The sequence below is a fragment of the Emydura macquarii genome, unplaced genomic scaffold (genome assembly GCF_026122565.2).
Source record: "Emydura macquarii macquarii isolate MOO-44397 ecotype Brisbane River unplaced genomic scaffold, CSIRO-AGI_Emac_v2 contig_3295, whole genome shotgun sequence".
Classification (NCBI taxonomy): domain Eukaryota; kingdom Metazoa; phylum Chordata; order Testudines; family Chelidae; genus Emydura; species Emydura macquarii.
This window is the reverse complement of record NW_027133432.1, coordinates 1205843-1224499: the sequence shown is the minus strand read 5'-3', so window position 1 is coordinate 1224499 and position 18657 is coordinate 1205843. Positions and strand designations below refer to the sequence as shown.

Below are 18657 nucleotides of genomic sequence, written 5' to 3'. Positions count from 1 at the left end.
TACCTTTTTCTATTGAGATGACTGAACAAAGCTTGCTATTTCCCATTGCCTGATATGCTAAGGTAAAAGTCTGGCGGCAACTCCTCTGGGGTAGAGCCCGGGTTCTGTACTACATCCGCCTGGCTGAGAAAGGAATGTAAAAAGATCCTACCTACTCTTTCACCCACATCCATCCACTATCTCCTCCTATGCACTGAATGTATAGTTGGATGAACAGCCACTTACTGAATACAGAGTTTCTGCTTGCTCCACATAAACATATTTATTTGACCCAGAAGTGCTGCACAGTGGTCCTATCTTAGAAAATGCACAGGCATCGTTGCTGCAACTTTTCAACTTTCCAAAATCTATGATTTGCCTTATTCACATGGGATTCATGCAGCTCCATCCAGTAAACTTTTGCCCATTTTTAGGCAGTATCTTTTGCCAGCATCAGCATGGTGAAAATACTTTAGATGTAAAATCAAAAGACTGACTTCCCAAGAATTAGAAGTCAACTGAATTTTTGCTGCAGCGAGAGTTAAGACACAGCAAATGATACGTATCAAGTTAAAAATACATTAAAAAATTAAACTAGATTTCCTGAAGGCAGATGGAAGGACCACGTATCAGAAAAAAATCAAAAGCCAGATTGGTAATTGTACTCATATCTACCGAAATAAGCTCTTTATTACATTTTATCATCTCCTGCTCTTTTCTTGAACTGCCTAGAACTATAGAGATTGATCACTGTGCACAGTTTTTAATGAATTTAGATGATTATCCTGATTTTAGCAACTGCACACAAACTAGGAATGATCTTGGTTTTTGTTAATGTTTTGTTTTGGGTTTGATTTTTTTTGTTTGTTTTTGCAGAAGATCATTTTAAAATTACAGTTCAATAGTTAACATTAATAAACTTCACATTTACTAACAACATTATAATAATACATGATAAAAAAGAAAGCATGGATTCTAACCACTTTGTCCTCCTTTGGGAAAGCATCCAAGGAAGCAGAGTAAAGACAAAAAAGAAACAGAAAGAGAAAAAGAAAAAAGTAGGCAAATATTAATAGGCAGATTTCAAAGAAAGGCAATTCTAGTAAGTGTCTATAAAGAGTTAAAAACATAAGAATTAAATAAACCAAAATATAACATTGCTAAATAAAAATATTTATAGTACTGCATGCACAGAAAATATATATTGTAACATGGACCCATAGAAGCATGAAAGATTGTAGCAAAGAATGGAGATAGAAGAATGGAAATCTTAATGATCAATATCTCAGTTTTGCCATGAGAAACATTTTTTAAATGTTTTAAGGGCACCTACTATGGCCACTGTGATTATGTCTCTGTGTTTTCATCACAGGTTGCCTGTTTTCAGGAGTTTATAACTTAATATTTCCTCTCATAGAAACTTGTCACGTCAATGTGCAGGACAAGATCTTAACCCAGTCATGACATTCGGGGACCTTTTTGTTTTAATTTATTTCTTGTAAATAGAACAATTTGAGCATTTTAAAATTTTTAGATGGGTCATAAATTGGAAGTTAATTGGCTTTAGAGCAGCACTACAAAAAAAAACCAAAACAACCAAACATAATCAAATAAGCTGAAACACTGTTATCCCTTGACCCAGGTGCAAAATGGTTAAAAATCTGTAGTGTGGACAGGCTTAACCATATTCCATAACTGGGCTAAAGCTCTAGCCATTTTCCAAGGCTTGAGCCCAGTGATCTGTCCCCGTAATAACAAGAGTAGGTCATGTGCACAAAACAAATTGTCAATGTTTCACAACTGGGCAAGGGAGCAACTGTGTAACCAGATTGATGAGTCTGTTGCTTGTCCAGTATGAATGTGTCCTATCACTCAAAAACAGGTTATTTTATATTGAATGCTTGAAGTCTCTGCTGTGGACTGATTTTCTTTATTGTGCCTAGATACTGGCACTTACTGTACTTAATTGGTAACAGCCATGCAAAATCACCATGAACCTTTACCAGCCCGGGTACAAAATATGCTAACTCACATTTACCCAGACAACAATGCTGATATTCATAAAAACAATAATTTTTTACTCTCCTGTCAAAAAAGATTACTTGCCTTGTGTGACAATAGAAGAGAATTTTGCAAGACTAATAGAAAGCACCCACTGTTCTCAAGTTCTGGAGAGAGAATGATAATTATTGCAATGACTAGGCACAACAAGAAAAATTTAGGAAGTAGTGTAAACCTTAATTCTGAATGTCCTTGGTTTTAAGTTAGTTTAAGTCAGACCCCTCGGCTTTATTTTAAATGCAGTAAACAAAATTTACGCTTGGTGCAACTCTACCGAAGTCATTGTTACATTAGAACAAATTTTGAACCAGTGTTGATATGTGACTAGAAATACCAGAGAAGGAATAATTAAAACATGTTCAAGTCCTTCTTGATAAACTGTGTTGTGCATATTGCATTGCCTAATATTACCTAATATACAAAAGTAAACTAGTTTTCCCTATAACTTGTTCTAATGATACCACCTGCAGGTGATAATATGTAATGCATACACATACTTTTAGAACTGAGAACACATTCAGTATGTCATGTACTGCAGCGGCATTCTTCTTTCAAAAAGTGTATTCAACGCCAAGTAGGGCTATTGGGAGTTATATGGGCACACTATGAGTATAACATATTCCCAGTAGAAATATGAAATAGGCTTCTTTCTGGGTTTTTAATTTTTTTAAACCCTGAATTTCAAAAGATCCTCAAAATAAATTCTAGTTCAGAGAAGAGGAAAAGTGCACAACAATAGTTTAGAAGGGATTATCTGTATTATGGATTTTGTTTCTTGTCAGTTTCTAATTGAGTTCAAAGAAAAAGCAAACTCCACATATATTTAGGACACTGTCAAAGATTCCAGTGCCTTGATATAGCATCTGGAAAGCTGGACTAGATTTCATAATAGCTAACAAATTCACTGATAAGATGAAAGACTATTTGAACATTTCAATATATTATGGAGCTAGGATAGCCCCCAAAATAAGCATGTGATCTTCCACATACATCTCTCTCCTATCATACATAAGTGAGATAGTTAGCTGCCTCCAATGGAGCCATGATGTCATTAAAAAGGGATTGCCGGGCAAAAGGCCTCCGTATAGATCCCTGAGAAATCTAAAGGTTTGGGGCCAGGCTCTCCAGCTCATTTTATACTGCTGGTAAGAGGAGGGGGCAAACCCCACCTGCCTGACAGAAGAAGCAGAAATTAACTCCATGAGAGGAAGATCTAGTCCTTGGTAAGTTACAGGTAGAATTTAAAGCTTAATTAAAACGAAGCTGAAACTGACACACTAGCTTTTCATCATTGCAACTTGAAAAGGCTTACTTTTCCCTTCACTGAGTTGATCATTCTTTTAAAGAGAAACACAAATGACCTTTAAACAAAGCTTTATGAAAAAGAGATGTAAAATTCTACAGAGTTAATCAAATTGCTCAATAGGGAAAATTTGACAAAAACCAAAATGAAAATGTGGTTTATCATCCCAGATAAAATGAGCAGTTTTCCTTCAAACTGTAGTTCAGTACACTCATGCAATATATTATTTTATTTTAAATAATGGTCTTTAGGGATCATAAGTATCTCCATACTTTTGGCATATACTGTTTTAACTTGTTATCTACCATAACAGAAACCCCACCTTAGAAAGTATCAGAGAGATATGATGGATGGAAGAGATACTTAAGTAAGGTAAGTGAGAAACAATTTGTAGGTTTGATTGTATCAATATTTTCAATAAAAACTATACAATAGAAAACTTACATTGTTTGATCGTAGAGAAACACGACCTCCACATCGGGCACAAAACTTGGTCTGGCAGTAAGAGCATAAATGGCCACAACCGTCAGCAAACTTTGTTTTAAGACAGATTCCGCATGTTGGTGCATCATCCTTGTGCTCTCCCTGGTAGCGGCGGGCTTCTTCACCTATTTTTCTTACTTGCTCTTTATAGCTTTCAAATTGTTGATGCAACCTCCTGCACAGAAGAGAAAACAGTTTATAGCAAGAACAAGACAAACTATTTTTCTTCTGATTTGTAACAGCATCTAATATTCTAGGCACTTTGGCAATAATTAAAATACAGACTGAATTTGAAAGAGTACCCCTCCAGCTGTAAAATTCACATAAAAGTCATAGGAGTAAACTAACAGAAATGTTCAAAAGATAAATTATTTAAAAGATGTCAGGTAAGTCATGTTACAAGATTAATACCTATTGCAAATATACAGTTAGAGATTACCAAAAAACCCAAGCCACATGTAATAGTATCTAACAAGCATGAAATCAAAGCTAAAAATACTTATCAATATTTGTTTGAGCAAAGTTTCATCAATTATTTATTTATTTATAGTGCAGTAGTGTCCTTAGGTTATAATCAGAATATGTGTGGCAAGCCTCGATTTAAAAGCTTAGATTGCTTAGATTAATTAAACAATTAAAGACCATAACGTAACAGATTTCAACAAGCATTCTGTCATCATCTCTAAAACCAAGAAAAAAAATTCCCAATTGAAATGCATATATTTTAATGTAAACAGCCTACCAATATCAAATAAAATATAAAATGCCTGCAGCATTGATACTAGAGATATATGGACTTAGTAAAGATTAAATTCTAATCCATTTTTGGCCCCTTACTATAGTGGTCTCTTACAATTTAATTGCAGGACTCTTTTGTCACAATATACGTAGAATTCTGACATGAAAGCTCATGCTTCGCATGAATCCACATGAAGTTATATAGATGTTCTAGAGTGTACCATGTATTCCAGCTTTCAGGGGCCAGATTAGGTCTGTTAGCAGCAATTCCATGAACAAGCAGTTTTTCCTTGGTTGCTGCCAATTTTGTTCGAGGCTCTAAATTCTTAATTAAAAAAAATGTAATCACAATCCTTATGGTGATGAAGATAACCTTCAAAATGTGAACCAGATGGAAGTAAATACAGGGGTGCCTTTTTGAGTCTGCAGACCTCCTTAAACATAAATAACCTTGAGAAAAGTAAGAACTTCTATTTAGCTGAATAAGAGGGCGACTGAAGCTTAATTATGACAATTTACATTTCAACATTGTTATCTGATCAAACCATACAAGAACGAACATCCACATCATCTCCTCTGAGTAGTGGCACATTTTGTTGACACATGTAGGAAAATGTTTTGTAGTGGGACCCAGGACAGCACCACTACTTATTTTTTTCTTCAGACACACCTCTGGCTTTATGTCTATTACAACTAGCATGGAAGTCTATTACAACAGTTCCCATATGAGTGAGAGTACAATAATACAAAGAGAGACATTTATAAAATATGCATCAGTGCACAGCCCATCATCCTTAAAAAGAATCCACGCACCCTTCCCACACAAAATGTTCAGATTTTATGTTGTTTTAAATATGCATTTCCTTAGATATTATTAAAATATGAAAAAACAAAGTATCTTATGAATAGAAACAGGACATCTTTAAAATTAATACATTATGTAAAGTACACGTGTTTGTCCATGAAAGCCTTGATTATTCTCTTCATCATTTCCTCCTGCTCTGAGCTGGCTACTTTATCATTTAGCTTTGAGAATCACACCCTTTAACAGATTTTAGTTATATATTCTTGCCTCTTGTGGGAACTCTACATTTAAGTGCACTTTTTTGAGATATAAATAGAAATCAATCGTAACTAGTAACAACCAATCCCAACTTCCCCAAACGGCTCTTTAAATTAGTTGGATATTTTTCTTTTGAAATGCTAGTCTAGCTTTGCAATTCATCATCCAATTCCTCAATAGATTGGGTGCCGGAATTCATGATAAGATACACATATTTGGTGTTAAAAATGGTTGTTCATAATTAAATAAATTAATAATAATATCTAAATAATTATCAAATACATGTATTTGACCAAACACGCAATCTAGTTTTAAAGCTTCACTGGTTTCAAATACTAAAAGGGTTGAAGAAGAATGAATTGAGTGGAAGCCTTAGTATTCGGAATACTGTAACATTTTTGTTCCAGTATTTGATCAAGTCTAATAATAAGCAAAGAATGATGTTCTCTGTCCTCATTTTTTCCATATGAGGGTGAGTGAAAGATCAGATTCAAGAATAAATCAATCGGCAATAACACTAATAACATTTACCTTGTTAGGACACCATTCTAATAAAGAAGCAGAAGAAAAAAGGCAAGGTTATCCTAGTTTTCTATTCTCCCTCACTACAAGCATTATACACTGTACTAAGTGTTTTGTGTTAATGAAAAAGCTGGCTGTAGCACCAAAGACTTTTTTTTGCTAAACCGCTTAAGCGACATTTGTAATGTCGGATTAAACAAGAGAAAAGTGGGTCAAGAGAATTATGCAAGATACTGAAAAACAATACTACTTCTGGCTATATTATTGGATTTCATTTTTGGTATTTAACTAGTTTTATTAGACAACTAATGTCATCTGCTCACACATTTTTCTAATGGTAACTATTAAAAATGTTAATATATAAAATAACCAATTATCCAAATAATTTTAAGAGTGCCAGAGGTAAATCAATAATTAAGCAAAATTCCTGATGGCTACATTTTGTGTAATGGTATTTACTTTGTCACCAGACTGCTTTTGCTGCAGCAAAATTCCTGATTGATATTTTGTTGTACATTCTGTTCTAGGATGGAATGATAGAATGGAAACTAATTAATTTTTCTTCTACTACATGCTGACCTAGTGGTGCCAATCTTGGGTTATATAGTAAAATAGGAAAGAACTGATTACAGAGAGTACGGTAAATCTGTTTTTGTCTTAAGGTCTTTACCCTGCTCCTTTTCTGTTAGGCAGTGTAGCAAAACAAATTGGTTTAGTTTTGAAATGTTGATATGAAACAAAAATTTGAATTTCAAAATTATGTTGGAAAACCAACCAGGTTGTCGAAATGGACATTTTCTATAGATTTTGACAAAACCACATTTTTCAAGGAAAAAATACTTAGATCAAAAAATTCTACAAGATTTAATTATTAGTTTGTCCTATATTGAGGGTTTTTTTTAGTTTAAGGTTTTGGGTTTTTTTAAATTTATCATATGGCAAACATCATGATAGGGTTTGGATTCACTACATCCTTTCATTTTCACTCCAAATGGTCTCAAATTTTCCTTTTCTTTGAAATTTTCTATGCAGGGTCTTCTCCTGAAGGGAATTTATTTGTTCAGCAGTTTTCAAGCCAGATTAGCATTAAAAAAAAATACACAGTTCCTACCATAAAAAAAAGTCAGTAAGTTCATATGGAGAGGAAAAATGCAGATTCACTGAAAAAAAATCAATCTACATTTGAGTGAGAGAAAAGGGTTACTTTTTTAAAGTTAAGGCTTAAAATAGTGTGTTTTGTCTGCGTAGTAGAAAAGTTTTATATTTGCTTTGGTTTCATAACAACACAGTGCTTGCCTTAAGTGGGTATGGTCTGCTGGCACAGATGTTGCATCAATTGATGCTCTTCTCTTGGACAACACTGTTGATTCATTCCAAGGAGAGAGCTTCTGAGACATGCATGTTGTTAGAAGAGCACTTTTCATTTGATAGGAATTATAGGTTATACACTTAATAAAATTCACGTTTGGAATTTAGCCCCATCCCCTCAAACAAGAGTGTGGGGCAGATCAAAAAGCCATTCAAGTCAGAGATAAAACTCCAATTGATTTTACTCCTGTCCTGCTCCTTCCTGACCGGTAAATGGGTTCACTAGGAGTAAAGAGCTTCAACTGGAACGAAGTGTTCCAGCAACCCTTCCTCATGGGGAAAATAACGGCAAAAAATTGTTAATGTGGTGCTAGACCTGAGAAATTAAATACATAAAAGTGACGAAATTCAAATGGTTGTGAGTTTCTACAGCAACATTAACTTTTTTACATTGCACATATGATATGAAAACCACCACAGGAATGGCTTTTTTGTTTCTTTTCAAGATAACCCATTATTTCTCATTTTTTTAAAAAAGACTATGTGTAATTTTTTTTCATTCCAACACTGTAAATTGTTTAAAAAAACCCAAACTCCTAACATCCTGATCTTGAAAACCTCTACTCATGAGAAGAGCTCTTATGAAAATGCTTCTATTGATTTCAAAGACTAGTCACATTAATAAGGGCTTGTATGATAAAGACCTAATATTTTAGAGGGAAGTCTATTTTATTTAAACAAACAGCTAGTTTATGTCACTAGTAAAAGTGATGATAATTCATACTGGATGGACCATGGTACAAATACCCAATAAGGTATTAACCCAATAGTATTAACTGATTGAATAAATGATGTGTTAATCCATATAATTTTATATTATTTTATATCTTACTTCTGGTCTGAGCTGGCAATAATGCTTTTCTCTTATTCTTTTTCATCTTTTCAATGAAGCAGACTGAGTCCTGAGCTTATAGTATCCTTTTTTTGCTTAAATTCACCTGTTTTCTCTTTTTGAAGTTGTTTTGGTTTTTATTTTTAAGAGCTATAATACATAACTGAAATGTTTACAAATGTACACACACAAAAAGTTAAGGAATGACAAAAAGGTCCATTTTGCTTAGACATGTGTTCCATGCTTATTATACATAGGTCTCCTAAGAATGTCATAAATTTGCGTCAATTTATGTCTAGATATATTTAAAAGTTTTTCAATATGTAGTTAGTCGCTTCAGATGTCCAGCAGATGGCAGTGAAGATTGCATTTTCACATTATCTTCTCTCCTGTTCAACTGAAATTACTGACTCTTACAACCTTAAACATCTCATTTTCCATAATAAAATTATGTTCTGCTGTGGACACATCTTATTAGAAAAAAGGTGTCTTCTTATAATTGCTATTGCTGTAAGAAGTGCAAAGTACAGCTCAGCAGCTGTAGTATACATGGTGTGAAAAAAACAGCACTCTAAATAAGATGCAGTATGTTTGCCCCCTACACTTACACAATTTTTTCATAAATCACTTAGATTTTTTTCTTTGAGTCTATCTTTATCATTTTTAATTTTATATCAGCCATAGCAACAATCAGCCCAAAAAAGGTAAATTTTGTGATCTACTTCAAAATTAACATGCCAAATTATGGTGTATTTTTCTTTAATCACTTGATTGCACTCTGCTTCCAAAGACAGGAGTAGAATCCAGCAATCCTGATACCCAGCATTCCACTGCTGTCTCAGAAAGAGTTGTATGTGTCATGTCCCACTTTATGGGTTGGTCCACACAGGGTTTACATTAAATAGGAAAAGTAGTCAAATTTAGGTTGGGCTTAGCTAATACATGCTAAGAATAGAGACTACATCTGACCTAAACACTTTGCTTCCCTTATCACTTTACTGTAATTCCTAGCTTTGGATTTATATTTATTATTATGACTTCGCCTTTCTTTCATTTGTTATATGCAAATATGTAATGTTTTATAGCTACCTTCCCTTCACCTTTAAACCAGATCAGTTTTCTCACCAATACAGCCTTCCTTGATTGTGGCCTTTTGGGTATCTAATAAAAAGCATTCTTAAACAATTCTCAGTAATCATTCATATTTTTCTGATTAAATTCTTCTTCCCAATTGTTTTGGCTCATAATTGTCTTCAGCTTTGTGAAACTGACCCTTTTCATGCACCAAATATATATATCACTGGCCTGGACTTTAGTCTATTTGTACATTATACATGTAATTAAGTCACAATCATTGTACCTAAGTTACCATTAATTTTTAGTCTTGCGATCAGTTTCTCAGTGTCAAAACTAGGTGTAATATGGTATTCCCCTGTGTTTGGATGCCACACTTTTTGAGTTAGGAAATTGTCTTCTATAATATTTAGAAATTCAAAGGATGCTTTATATTATATGCATATTATATGCTATATTTATATTATATTTTACTCATCTGTATGTAGTTTAATGGACACTGTCTCTTTAAGATCAGGGTGTGACATTTGAGTATAAAATAAGCTTGCAAGAGACAAAGCAGCATGTGAGAGACCCTGAGCCTGCATACTCTCCAAAAAAGGTCAGAACTTGAATTAATAAACTTATCTTTATTGAAAGCACATTATTTTTGAAGGTTTAACATTAGCACTATATGAGGGTTTGGAAACCTCAGGATACTGCTAATCAAAAGTCTTCTGTACTCCACTAACTGCAATTGTTCAAAAAACTATGAGTCAGGAACCTAAAATTGCGAGATTTTGATAAAATTTCTTGATCTTTAGACCAAATAATTGGTTTGGGTTTTGTTTGTTTGTTTTGTCTCCTGGTTTCTTGAGCCTTTAGGATTCAGTTAGGCCACATTTTCAAGCTTCTCCCCATAACCATGAAGACTCCAAAATCTTAGCTTTTCGGAGGGGATTTAAAATGGAAGTTCACATTCTCCTATATTCACGAGTCCAGAAACTTGGGCTTTAAGCATAACACCAAGCATCATAAGATTCTTGATAAAACTGTGAGAGTTGACAACAGTGAGTCTTTCACTTAGAGATGCGCCAGTGAGAGTTTGGACCAGCCCAGTAGGAATTAAAAGCTGTTCCCCTCTAATAAAATGTTGGATGCCTCCTATATGAGATATATGTTTGAGATATGTCTCAGTTCCAACTCTCTTATCACAAATTCACATTGTGCTTTGGCAGAAATTGGTAGAATCAGAAGAGAGGCCAAGCTCTGTCTAGGACCCTGTCTACACTTACATCCGGGATTCGGGGGCAGTCGACAGGAGTTATGGAAGCTACGCACAAAATTTGCGTAACTCCCATCGACTTCTGGGTTCCTCTTCTGCATGCCGTCTTCACTGCAATGCGCCGACAGGAACGCAGCGCTACACCACTTGCGAAGGTGGTCTTAGTACGTCAATTTCTGGATCGACTGAGCAGATCTTTACTGACCGCTCAGTCGATCCAGAGCAATCGATCTGACGGCAGCGACTTTGCCGCCATCAGTGTAGCCATAGCCTAAGTCACAGAGACTGAACTACTCCTCTTTCCATAGAGAAAGCCCCCCTCCTTATCACAGAGTAAAGGCATGCAGGCAAGACAGTATGTACGGGAAGCTGTGGCTTTGGAGATAAACAAAATACTTCATTTTCACCACTGTTATCTAATATCTTTTACCATCAGTCAATCCACCCAATTTTCAAGCTAAAACTTTACTAAATGAAGGGTTTTTAAAATATACAAATTACTTATTAAATAAATTGCATAAAATGTCACATGCGGAGCTACATGAAACCTGGCAGTGATGTAAGTAATAGGAAGATTCCATTTTCATACATTTTGGTTTTTTAGTGAAGCCGTTGCCCACCAGTGCTCTCAATTTTTAATCTGTCCTGAAAACAGTGAAAGAGGACACCTACTGAAAAGTGCTTCAGAAACCTTGTGACTCAAGAGGGACAATTGGTTGATTGTGAGTCAGTGATGTGCTAAATTTGCTAGCTTCCCACTATTCCTTCCAACACGATCACAGGCAGCTGCTCTACCAGGAAGCTTCACGCTGACCAAGCCTGCAGGAACTTTTATAAGCTCTCTCTTTTAGCTAAAAGTTGCTTTTATATATCAAAGATAAACTAACACGTACGAAAATTCCACTTCATATCAGTTTTCAATTATGTACTTCAGTAAGAGAATCTATACAGTGTTGTCATTGGGCCCAGCCCTGCAGGTCTTAATGAAGAATTCCTGAGTTCAATGGAGTTTATCCTAAATAAGGCCTTCAAAATTAGATCCAATATTTTTGCCACATGCTGTAGCTATTAAGGGCATGATGCTGTTCCCATAGAAGTCAAGAAGAAAGTTCCCATCAGCTCTCATAGAAAAAGAAGCAGGCTCCAGAAAGTAGGAAAAGAAAGAAAAAAAAATAAAGGAAGGGAAAGAGAAAGAAAACTAGTGAGGAGAGGGAGAGGGGAAAGAGGGGGAAAAAATAATAGGCGCTTGATAATCCACAGGTGTATCAGAGCTGTGCTCAGTGCACCAGTGTTGGGAGGTTAAAGGTGGCTTTACATGACTTTTCTGCACTCAGCCCTTGTTGCGACGGTTCAACTGCCAGCACAAGTTAAAGGAGCATCAGAGCTGCTCTAAATTGTGCTAATTTGTAATAGCTAGGAATTACTGGAGCACTGCTTGCTCCTGTCATACTTCCTTATACCTCCTTCCCCCGCCCTCCCCCCGGCCCCCGTCACCTCCCCGCAGCATGTCCCCAACATGCTCTACAGCAGGAAGTCAGCAGGCTATACTGCACACCATCACCTACACCTCCTCCTTCTCCTCCAGCCATTTTGTGTAGAGCTAGGCAGCCACCTAACTCATTCCCTCCAGAAGCAGCTTGACTCCATGCAATAGTTCCCATACATGGATCCCTAAACAGATGTAGGCAGCTATCTCTGAGACAGGGGATCATCACCATCTCCTCATCAGCATCTCCTATTGACTAGCTTAGGGGGCTCCCTTCCTAGCATGCCGGCTTTTGGGGCTCACATTCCTAGGCACTTTCTCTCCCCATTCATTGTACAGGGAGAGTAGGTGCCTAACTCAACTTTGTGGATCACAGTGTTATTCCTGTGATTTTCTACACACCTAAAAGTTAGGCATCATGACACTCTGCATTGAAACAGTTAAATCCATTTGTACAGCCCATCCTAAATGACTTAACAAGAAAAAGTTCCATTGATTTCAGATTGTAAACCCTGGTGGTGGACTACAGCTTGGTTGAAGCATTTGTGCTTTCTTAACTTGTTGAAATTCATCAGAAGATGGCTTTGGTTGCAAATCTAGCACAAGCTATTTGCTTGTCAATTTTGTGCTTGGAGTTTGCGTTTAACAGTAAGGATGTTAAAGAAGCCCTGAACCTGTCTTTCTCTACACACATAAGCATTTTAAGTGTGAAAGTAGAAAGTTTCTCAGTGGAAAAATCTAAGCAAAATCTGAAATTCTAGTAGCAATAATGAAACAAAAGAAACAAGTACAAATCGTCCATGGTAGTAATTTAAGACTATATAATGGGAAATAAAGAACTAGCAACACGTAAAATAAAGATCTGATTTAAATTTTAAAAATCATGATAGCTTATAGTTTTATTACCTTCTGCACAAGGTAGATAAAAATAATTTATTTAAACATGAATATGGGTTACAAGTCTCGATGGTCAGGTTAACTAATCAGTTAGGTGCTATGTTTAGCCTAAAGTTTCTATTTTCCACTTAAATAACCTCCTCCAAAAAGACGGATGTTTGTAAAAACCTAATTAATAAGCAGAACAAACTTCATTATTTTTTCTGATCATATGACAAAGCTTTTGGATGAAGAGAATTTAGTAGATATAATTTGACTTTAGTAAGTCAATTAATACAATGCCAGACAAAGTATTACTTGAAAAATCTATTCAAGCTGGTTGAATAAAGAGACTGCTTCAGATGTTCAAAGGTAATTAGGTTCCTAACTTCCACTGAAATCAACAGGAGTTAGGTTCCTAAATACCTTTGAGGATTTAGGCTACTGTCACATCGTCTGATAAGCCTTCATTCAATTTTAATCAAAGGGCAATAGACAACATACTGAGTTCTATTTATTCATGCTTTTATACTGTGCTCAGGACCATGGTATCTGAACATCTATTTGTGATATCTCACTTAGGAGGAGATCCCACTGATATCAATATGACATTAAAGTCTATTATCATTAATAAACATATTATAAATTAGAGATACAAAAGATAATTAAATCATCTAGTTCATTGCCTTGTAAGAACAGGAGTTCTGCTTCGTTTCGGGCTTGTCTACACTTACCTCCGAGATTCGGCAGCAGTCGACCAGAGTTACGCAAGCTATGCAAAAAACTTGCGGTACTCCCGTCGACTTCTCTACTTCTCTTCTGCGTGTCGTCTTCACTGCACTGCGCCGACAGGAACCGCGTTCCTGTCAATGCAGCGCTATGCCACTTGAGAAGGTGATCTTAATATGTCTATTTCTGTATCGACTGAGCTGGTCTTCACTGACCGCTCAATCAATCCAGAGAAATCGATCTGACAGCGGCGACTTTGCTGCCATCAGTGTAGCCGTAGCTATAGAGAAGTGCAAATTGGGACTCCTCAGCAGTAAAAGACTTTCTTTTCAATTGGCATCCAATTTTGTGAAAGCAAAAGTATGCAGAATATGTGAAAAGCAAAAGACAGCAGTTGCTGAACTTTTACTGGCCCTTGATAATGGATCATTTCATAATTGCTCATGAAACACACTGATACATTGCTAAAACATGGCTGCAATTCAGGATAGCACTTAATACATGTTTAAGTTCCATTGAAGTCAGACAACCTGAAAACAAATCATCAGAAGTTTAAGACTTGGAAAACAAATAATCGGACATTTAAATCTGTGTAATATATTTTCAAAAGAAAAATAACTCCAAGGTCTGTTTTAATGTTGTGAGGAGAGTGATAAAATGTACTATATTCAGTACATACCCGCCTTTTATGTTCAATGAGCTATTTTAGCTTTCTATAATTTACTTATATAGAACATTCTGAATACTAGATTAGTCTCCAATCATTAGGTATTTATTTTCTAAGCTATTTCTGTGTATATTTCAATACTAAAGTTAGTGTTAGACAAGTTGTAATTTCTTTTCTATTTTATTTGCTAATGGTGACATCTGTTTTCATCCTTTAATTAAAATACTTTGTTAAATATGCATTTAGGGCTTGGCATCTAAATAATAAAACAGGTGCTGTAAATAAATTCATCTTTTCAAACAGCTCCAATAAGAATCACCAAATTCCAATAGGAAAATGAATTTCTGGTTTTAGTTGCAGTATTCACTCACAAATCTCTTCATGAAAACCAGCTCCAATTACTAAGGAATAATAATGCCAAACCCCAAAATCACAAAGAAATACAAGAAATATAAAGTCAAGCCATATATTGGCATACATCTGCCCTCACACACTGAAGCCAGCAGACTTTCCAAATTCATACCATCTGTTCTCCAGCAAATCTGTCCTGCTCAGCCACAATCACCCACCATGGTCACACCCAAACAAGCATAACTCTGTCCTGTAACTGATGTATTTTCTATGGCATTCATCATTATTTTTCCTATTTATGGCAGTTTTTTCATTATTGCCCCTTAGGCACCTTAACCAGCTAAAACAAACTTCTATGTGTGTAATGTTAGAATTGTGAACGATGCTATTAGTAATTTTTCCATCAGTGAGGCATCTTTGGTTATCTGCCACAAGAAGCATGGATATGTTAATCTTTGATATGAATATTGCTTTGTATTTCATTTCATCCAAATGAAAAAGTTAAGATTGTCTGGGTGAAATTTCAGTGACTGTGATTTGCACCTTTTTTGGGGAAAAAACCAAAACAAGAAAACTAGCTGTTATGCAAGCATCTTATGCAAAATATTACAGGAGAATTTGCATATTCTTATTTGCATCAATTTGTTTATATCCCCAAACTTCAGCTTTAAAAAAAGACTGAGTGACAATTTAGTCTGGTGAAAGATGTCAGACTGACAACTCTTGTAAACAAAGTCCTCTGTTTATCAAGCAGCAGGGTAAGTTTCCTACACTTACTGCCCTACCAGCATGCCTCAACTCTCATCATTTAAAAAACAAAACAAAAACAAAACAGGTAACAGGGGTAGTTCAGATTCCATGACCCTTACAATTCTTGGCCTCCCCTGAATATGCTAATTAGTGCAAATAGAGGGAACTGGAACTGAGACAAACCAAATTATCTCAGAGAGGCCAAACAATGATTAAATGGGAATTTATATAGAATATGAGAAAGGTAGGGATCTATAGGACATTCCCCAAGTTACCACTATTTGGGAAACCATCAAACATTTCATTTTATATTACATTACCGCATTAACCAGGACAATTTGAAGATGCAGGCCAAAATTTCAAATTAGGTGCCTTAAGTTAAGCTACTAAATCAAAATGTAGACGCCTAAATAAAATCTTTTGGTCAGAAGCTACTTATATAAATACCTTCTAAAAGAAAACACATCTTTTGGAAATTTACCTAAAGTTTCATCAGGATTCAGAAAGAAATATACTACTGTCTTCACTGGCCAATCAACATCCTTAATTCTCCATTTTCTAAAAGCAACATGAGACAACACTGTTAGCAAAATAAGTGTGCTTCAGAATGTTTGGGAATCAAAAGCACTGATTAGCTGGTGAGGAAGCAATGATTTATAATACAGAGAATGAGTATAAAACTACTCAGTGAACATTTTGTTGCTGGTACTGAGCCATAGCCAACTAACAGCTGCAAACAAGAAGAGAAAGAGTGAACATAAACACTGGCAGAATGGGCTCAGTTTAAAAATAGTTATAGAAATAATGCTACTTGATCCTAGACAGGCTTTTATCTAATGCATCCATTTTAAATATATTTTCCTTTATCCAGATATTAAAGATAGGGCTTCCAACTCTGCTGTCATAACTGAAGACAGAATCTGAAATATTTTAGATGTAGGTACAAGCTTTCCCCCAATCGTTTGTCTTGAGCCAGGTTATATTCCCCTTTCCACACTAATCTCATAAAAGCAATGCTGAATCTCACTCAGCATAAAGTTCTCATCTCTCACACAACCCGAGTGACACGCAAAAACATCTCTTCTCAGTGAGCTGACCTTCTGTATAACCAGGAGGGGTTAGTGCAGTACCTAAGAACTGTGAGTTTTGTGGTAGTGGAGTAAATCTGTGTGAGCATTATCAGAGTCACTTCCATTGAACAAAAAAGTTCATTCAAGTACCTATGCCAGAAAATCTCTCTCAAAATACATTGTACGAGTCATTGAAGAACACACTGATGTATTTCCTCTTCATAAGCATCCATTTAGGTACTTCAATGATGTCCATCAGTGTGCTATTTGAGTACCTCAGAAATCCAATAGGCAGAACACAGCAACATTGCTATATCTTTTTTTCTCCCCATTCTGAAGGGAGGTTCATTTTTATTTGTTCAAATATGAGATTTTGATGGAATTACTGAGGAAAGGTTAGGTCAAAGAAGTAGGATTTATGTTTCATTACAAAGCCAGTAATGTTTGTGGTCATTCGCATCTCCTCCTGAAGCTAATTCCACAGTCACAAGCAGTTGCTTAGAAAACTGTGTCCTTCACTGTTGAGGATGCCAGTTCCATTGTTCCAGTGAAATGTAGCTAGCATGGGACTTCAGTTACTCCTTGTGATGTGGTCCCTCAAGTAATTTTGGCCAATCCCCCAGAGAGCTTTGAAGATGCGGACTAGAATTTAACATAGCATTCAAGAGGGAGCCAGCAAAGAGAATAGAATAGAGGGTTGGTGCGCTCCCTGCAGCCTGCGTCGTGGAGCAAGACAACCAGTGTTTTTTCAAACCACTGGGAACTTTGTTAAAATAAATGGGGCAGGCTAAGTAGAAAAGATTGGTTTTTGCTGTTGTGGCTTTCGGGGTATCCAGAAACAGTGAGGAGTCTAGATGAACAAAAATAGGGTAGACTTCCCAAATGAAAGGTGATGCTATGAAATGTAAAGTTATAGAAGAGATGATTTCTTCCCTCTCCCCACCAAAGTCCTCAGATTTTCGGGATTCAGGCGTTAGCTATCTTCCTTTTCATCTTCATCTGATATTATCCAGGCCATTGGAGACTTGGGAAATGGTGTTGCACATATCTGATGCAAAAGGTGAAACCTGGGTGTCATTTGTATATTGATATTTTACTTCAGGCTGTGATACATTCTCCCTGACACCTCCACATAGATGCTGAACAAGATTAGAGAGAGGATGAATGCTCATAGAATGCCAAAGGTGATGGCTTCTAGAACCATCTTTTATAGTCACACTTATCACTTTAAACTCTTTAAAAAAAGATAAAAGGCCAAATCGGTCTCTTTTTCTCTTTAGAAAGAGTTCCACTGCTGAAGTCAATGGAAGTTCAACCTGAATAAGCAAAGCAAGAAAGTCAACGGGACTTGAGTTCCTGAGCCACTTAAGCACTTTTGAAAATTCCACCCAACGTTAATGGTAGAAGAGCCAGGAAACTGCATATAGGATGTCTATGGGAACCTTATCACTTCACCCTTGCGAGTTCCCATATATAGCACATGCTTACACTGTGTAGCTTTCTATCACCCTCTAGTGACTGGACCAAACACTGGTTTGGAGCCCACTACAGCTTTTGAGCTAACAAAACCCCCTCAGGGTGGGTTGTGACCTGAAGGGAGTGAACTCAGGAACTCTGGATCTTAAACCATGAGCCTTCTCTGCCTGAACTAAAAGACCCAGCTCCGTTAACTCAAAGGCTGCAGCAGACTCAAACTTCTATGTGGCCAGCCACTAGAGGGGGACAGAGGGCCACACTGTGTAAGCACACACAGGGCATGAAGTTGAAAACAAATGGAAAATGATGGGATAGTTTAGATGGAGTGAAGAACAACTTAATGATACTAGCCACATATGGTATCACTTGCTCGGTGAACTCACATGGAATATACACTTACCAAAGGAATATCAAACCTTTCAAATGTACCTCATTGCAGGGTACCTCCCACACTGGGGTAGTTCTAGCCCCCTTTCCTGCTGACCATGGTTTTGGGTGATATTCCAGCCTGAATCTCTGGGCCTTGTGTTCCTTCGCTTCTTGCCCTCCTCTCCAGGAAGCAAAC

At 36.3% G+C, this 18657-nt stretch overlaps 1 protein-coding gene across 1 annotated transcript in view; it reads right to left on the bottom strand.

Moving 5' to 3' along the window:
- Positions 1–520: 520 nt before the first annotated feature.
- Positions 521–18657, bottom strand: part of LOC137143064 (regulating synaptic membrane exocytosis protein 1-like) — a 132214-nt gene continuing 114077 nt past the window's right edge. The window contains exons 2-3 of the mRNA XM_067532654.1: positions 3788–4001; positions 521–971 (exon numbers count right to left, since the gene is read on the bottom strand). Of these exons, the coding sequence (XP_067388755.1) occupies positions 891–971; positions 3788–4001 (295 nt within the window). The 3' untranslated portion in view covers positions 521–890. The remainder of the gene's footprint in view (positions 972–3787; positions 4002–18657) is intronic.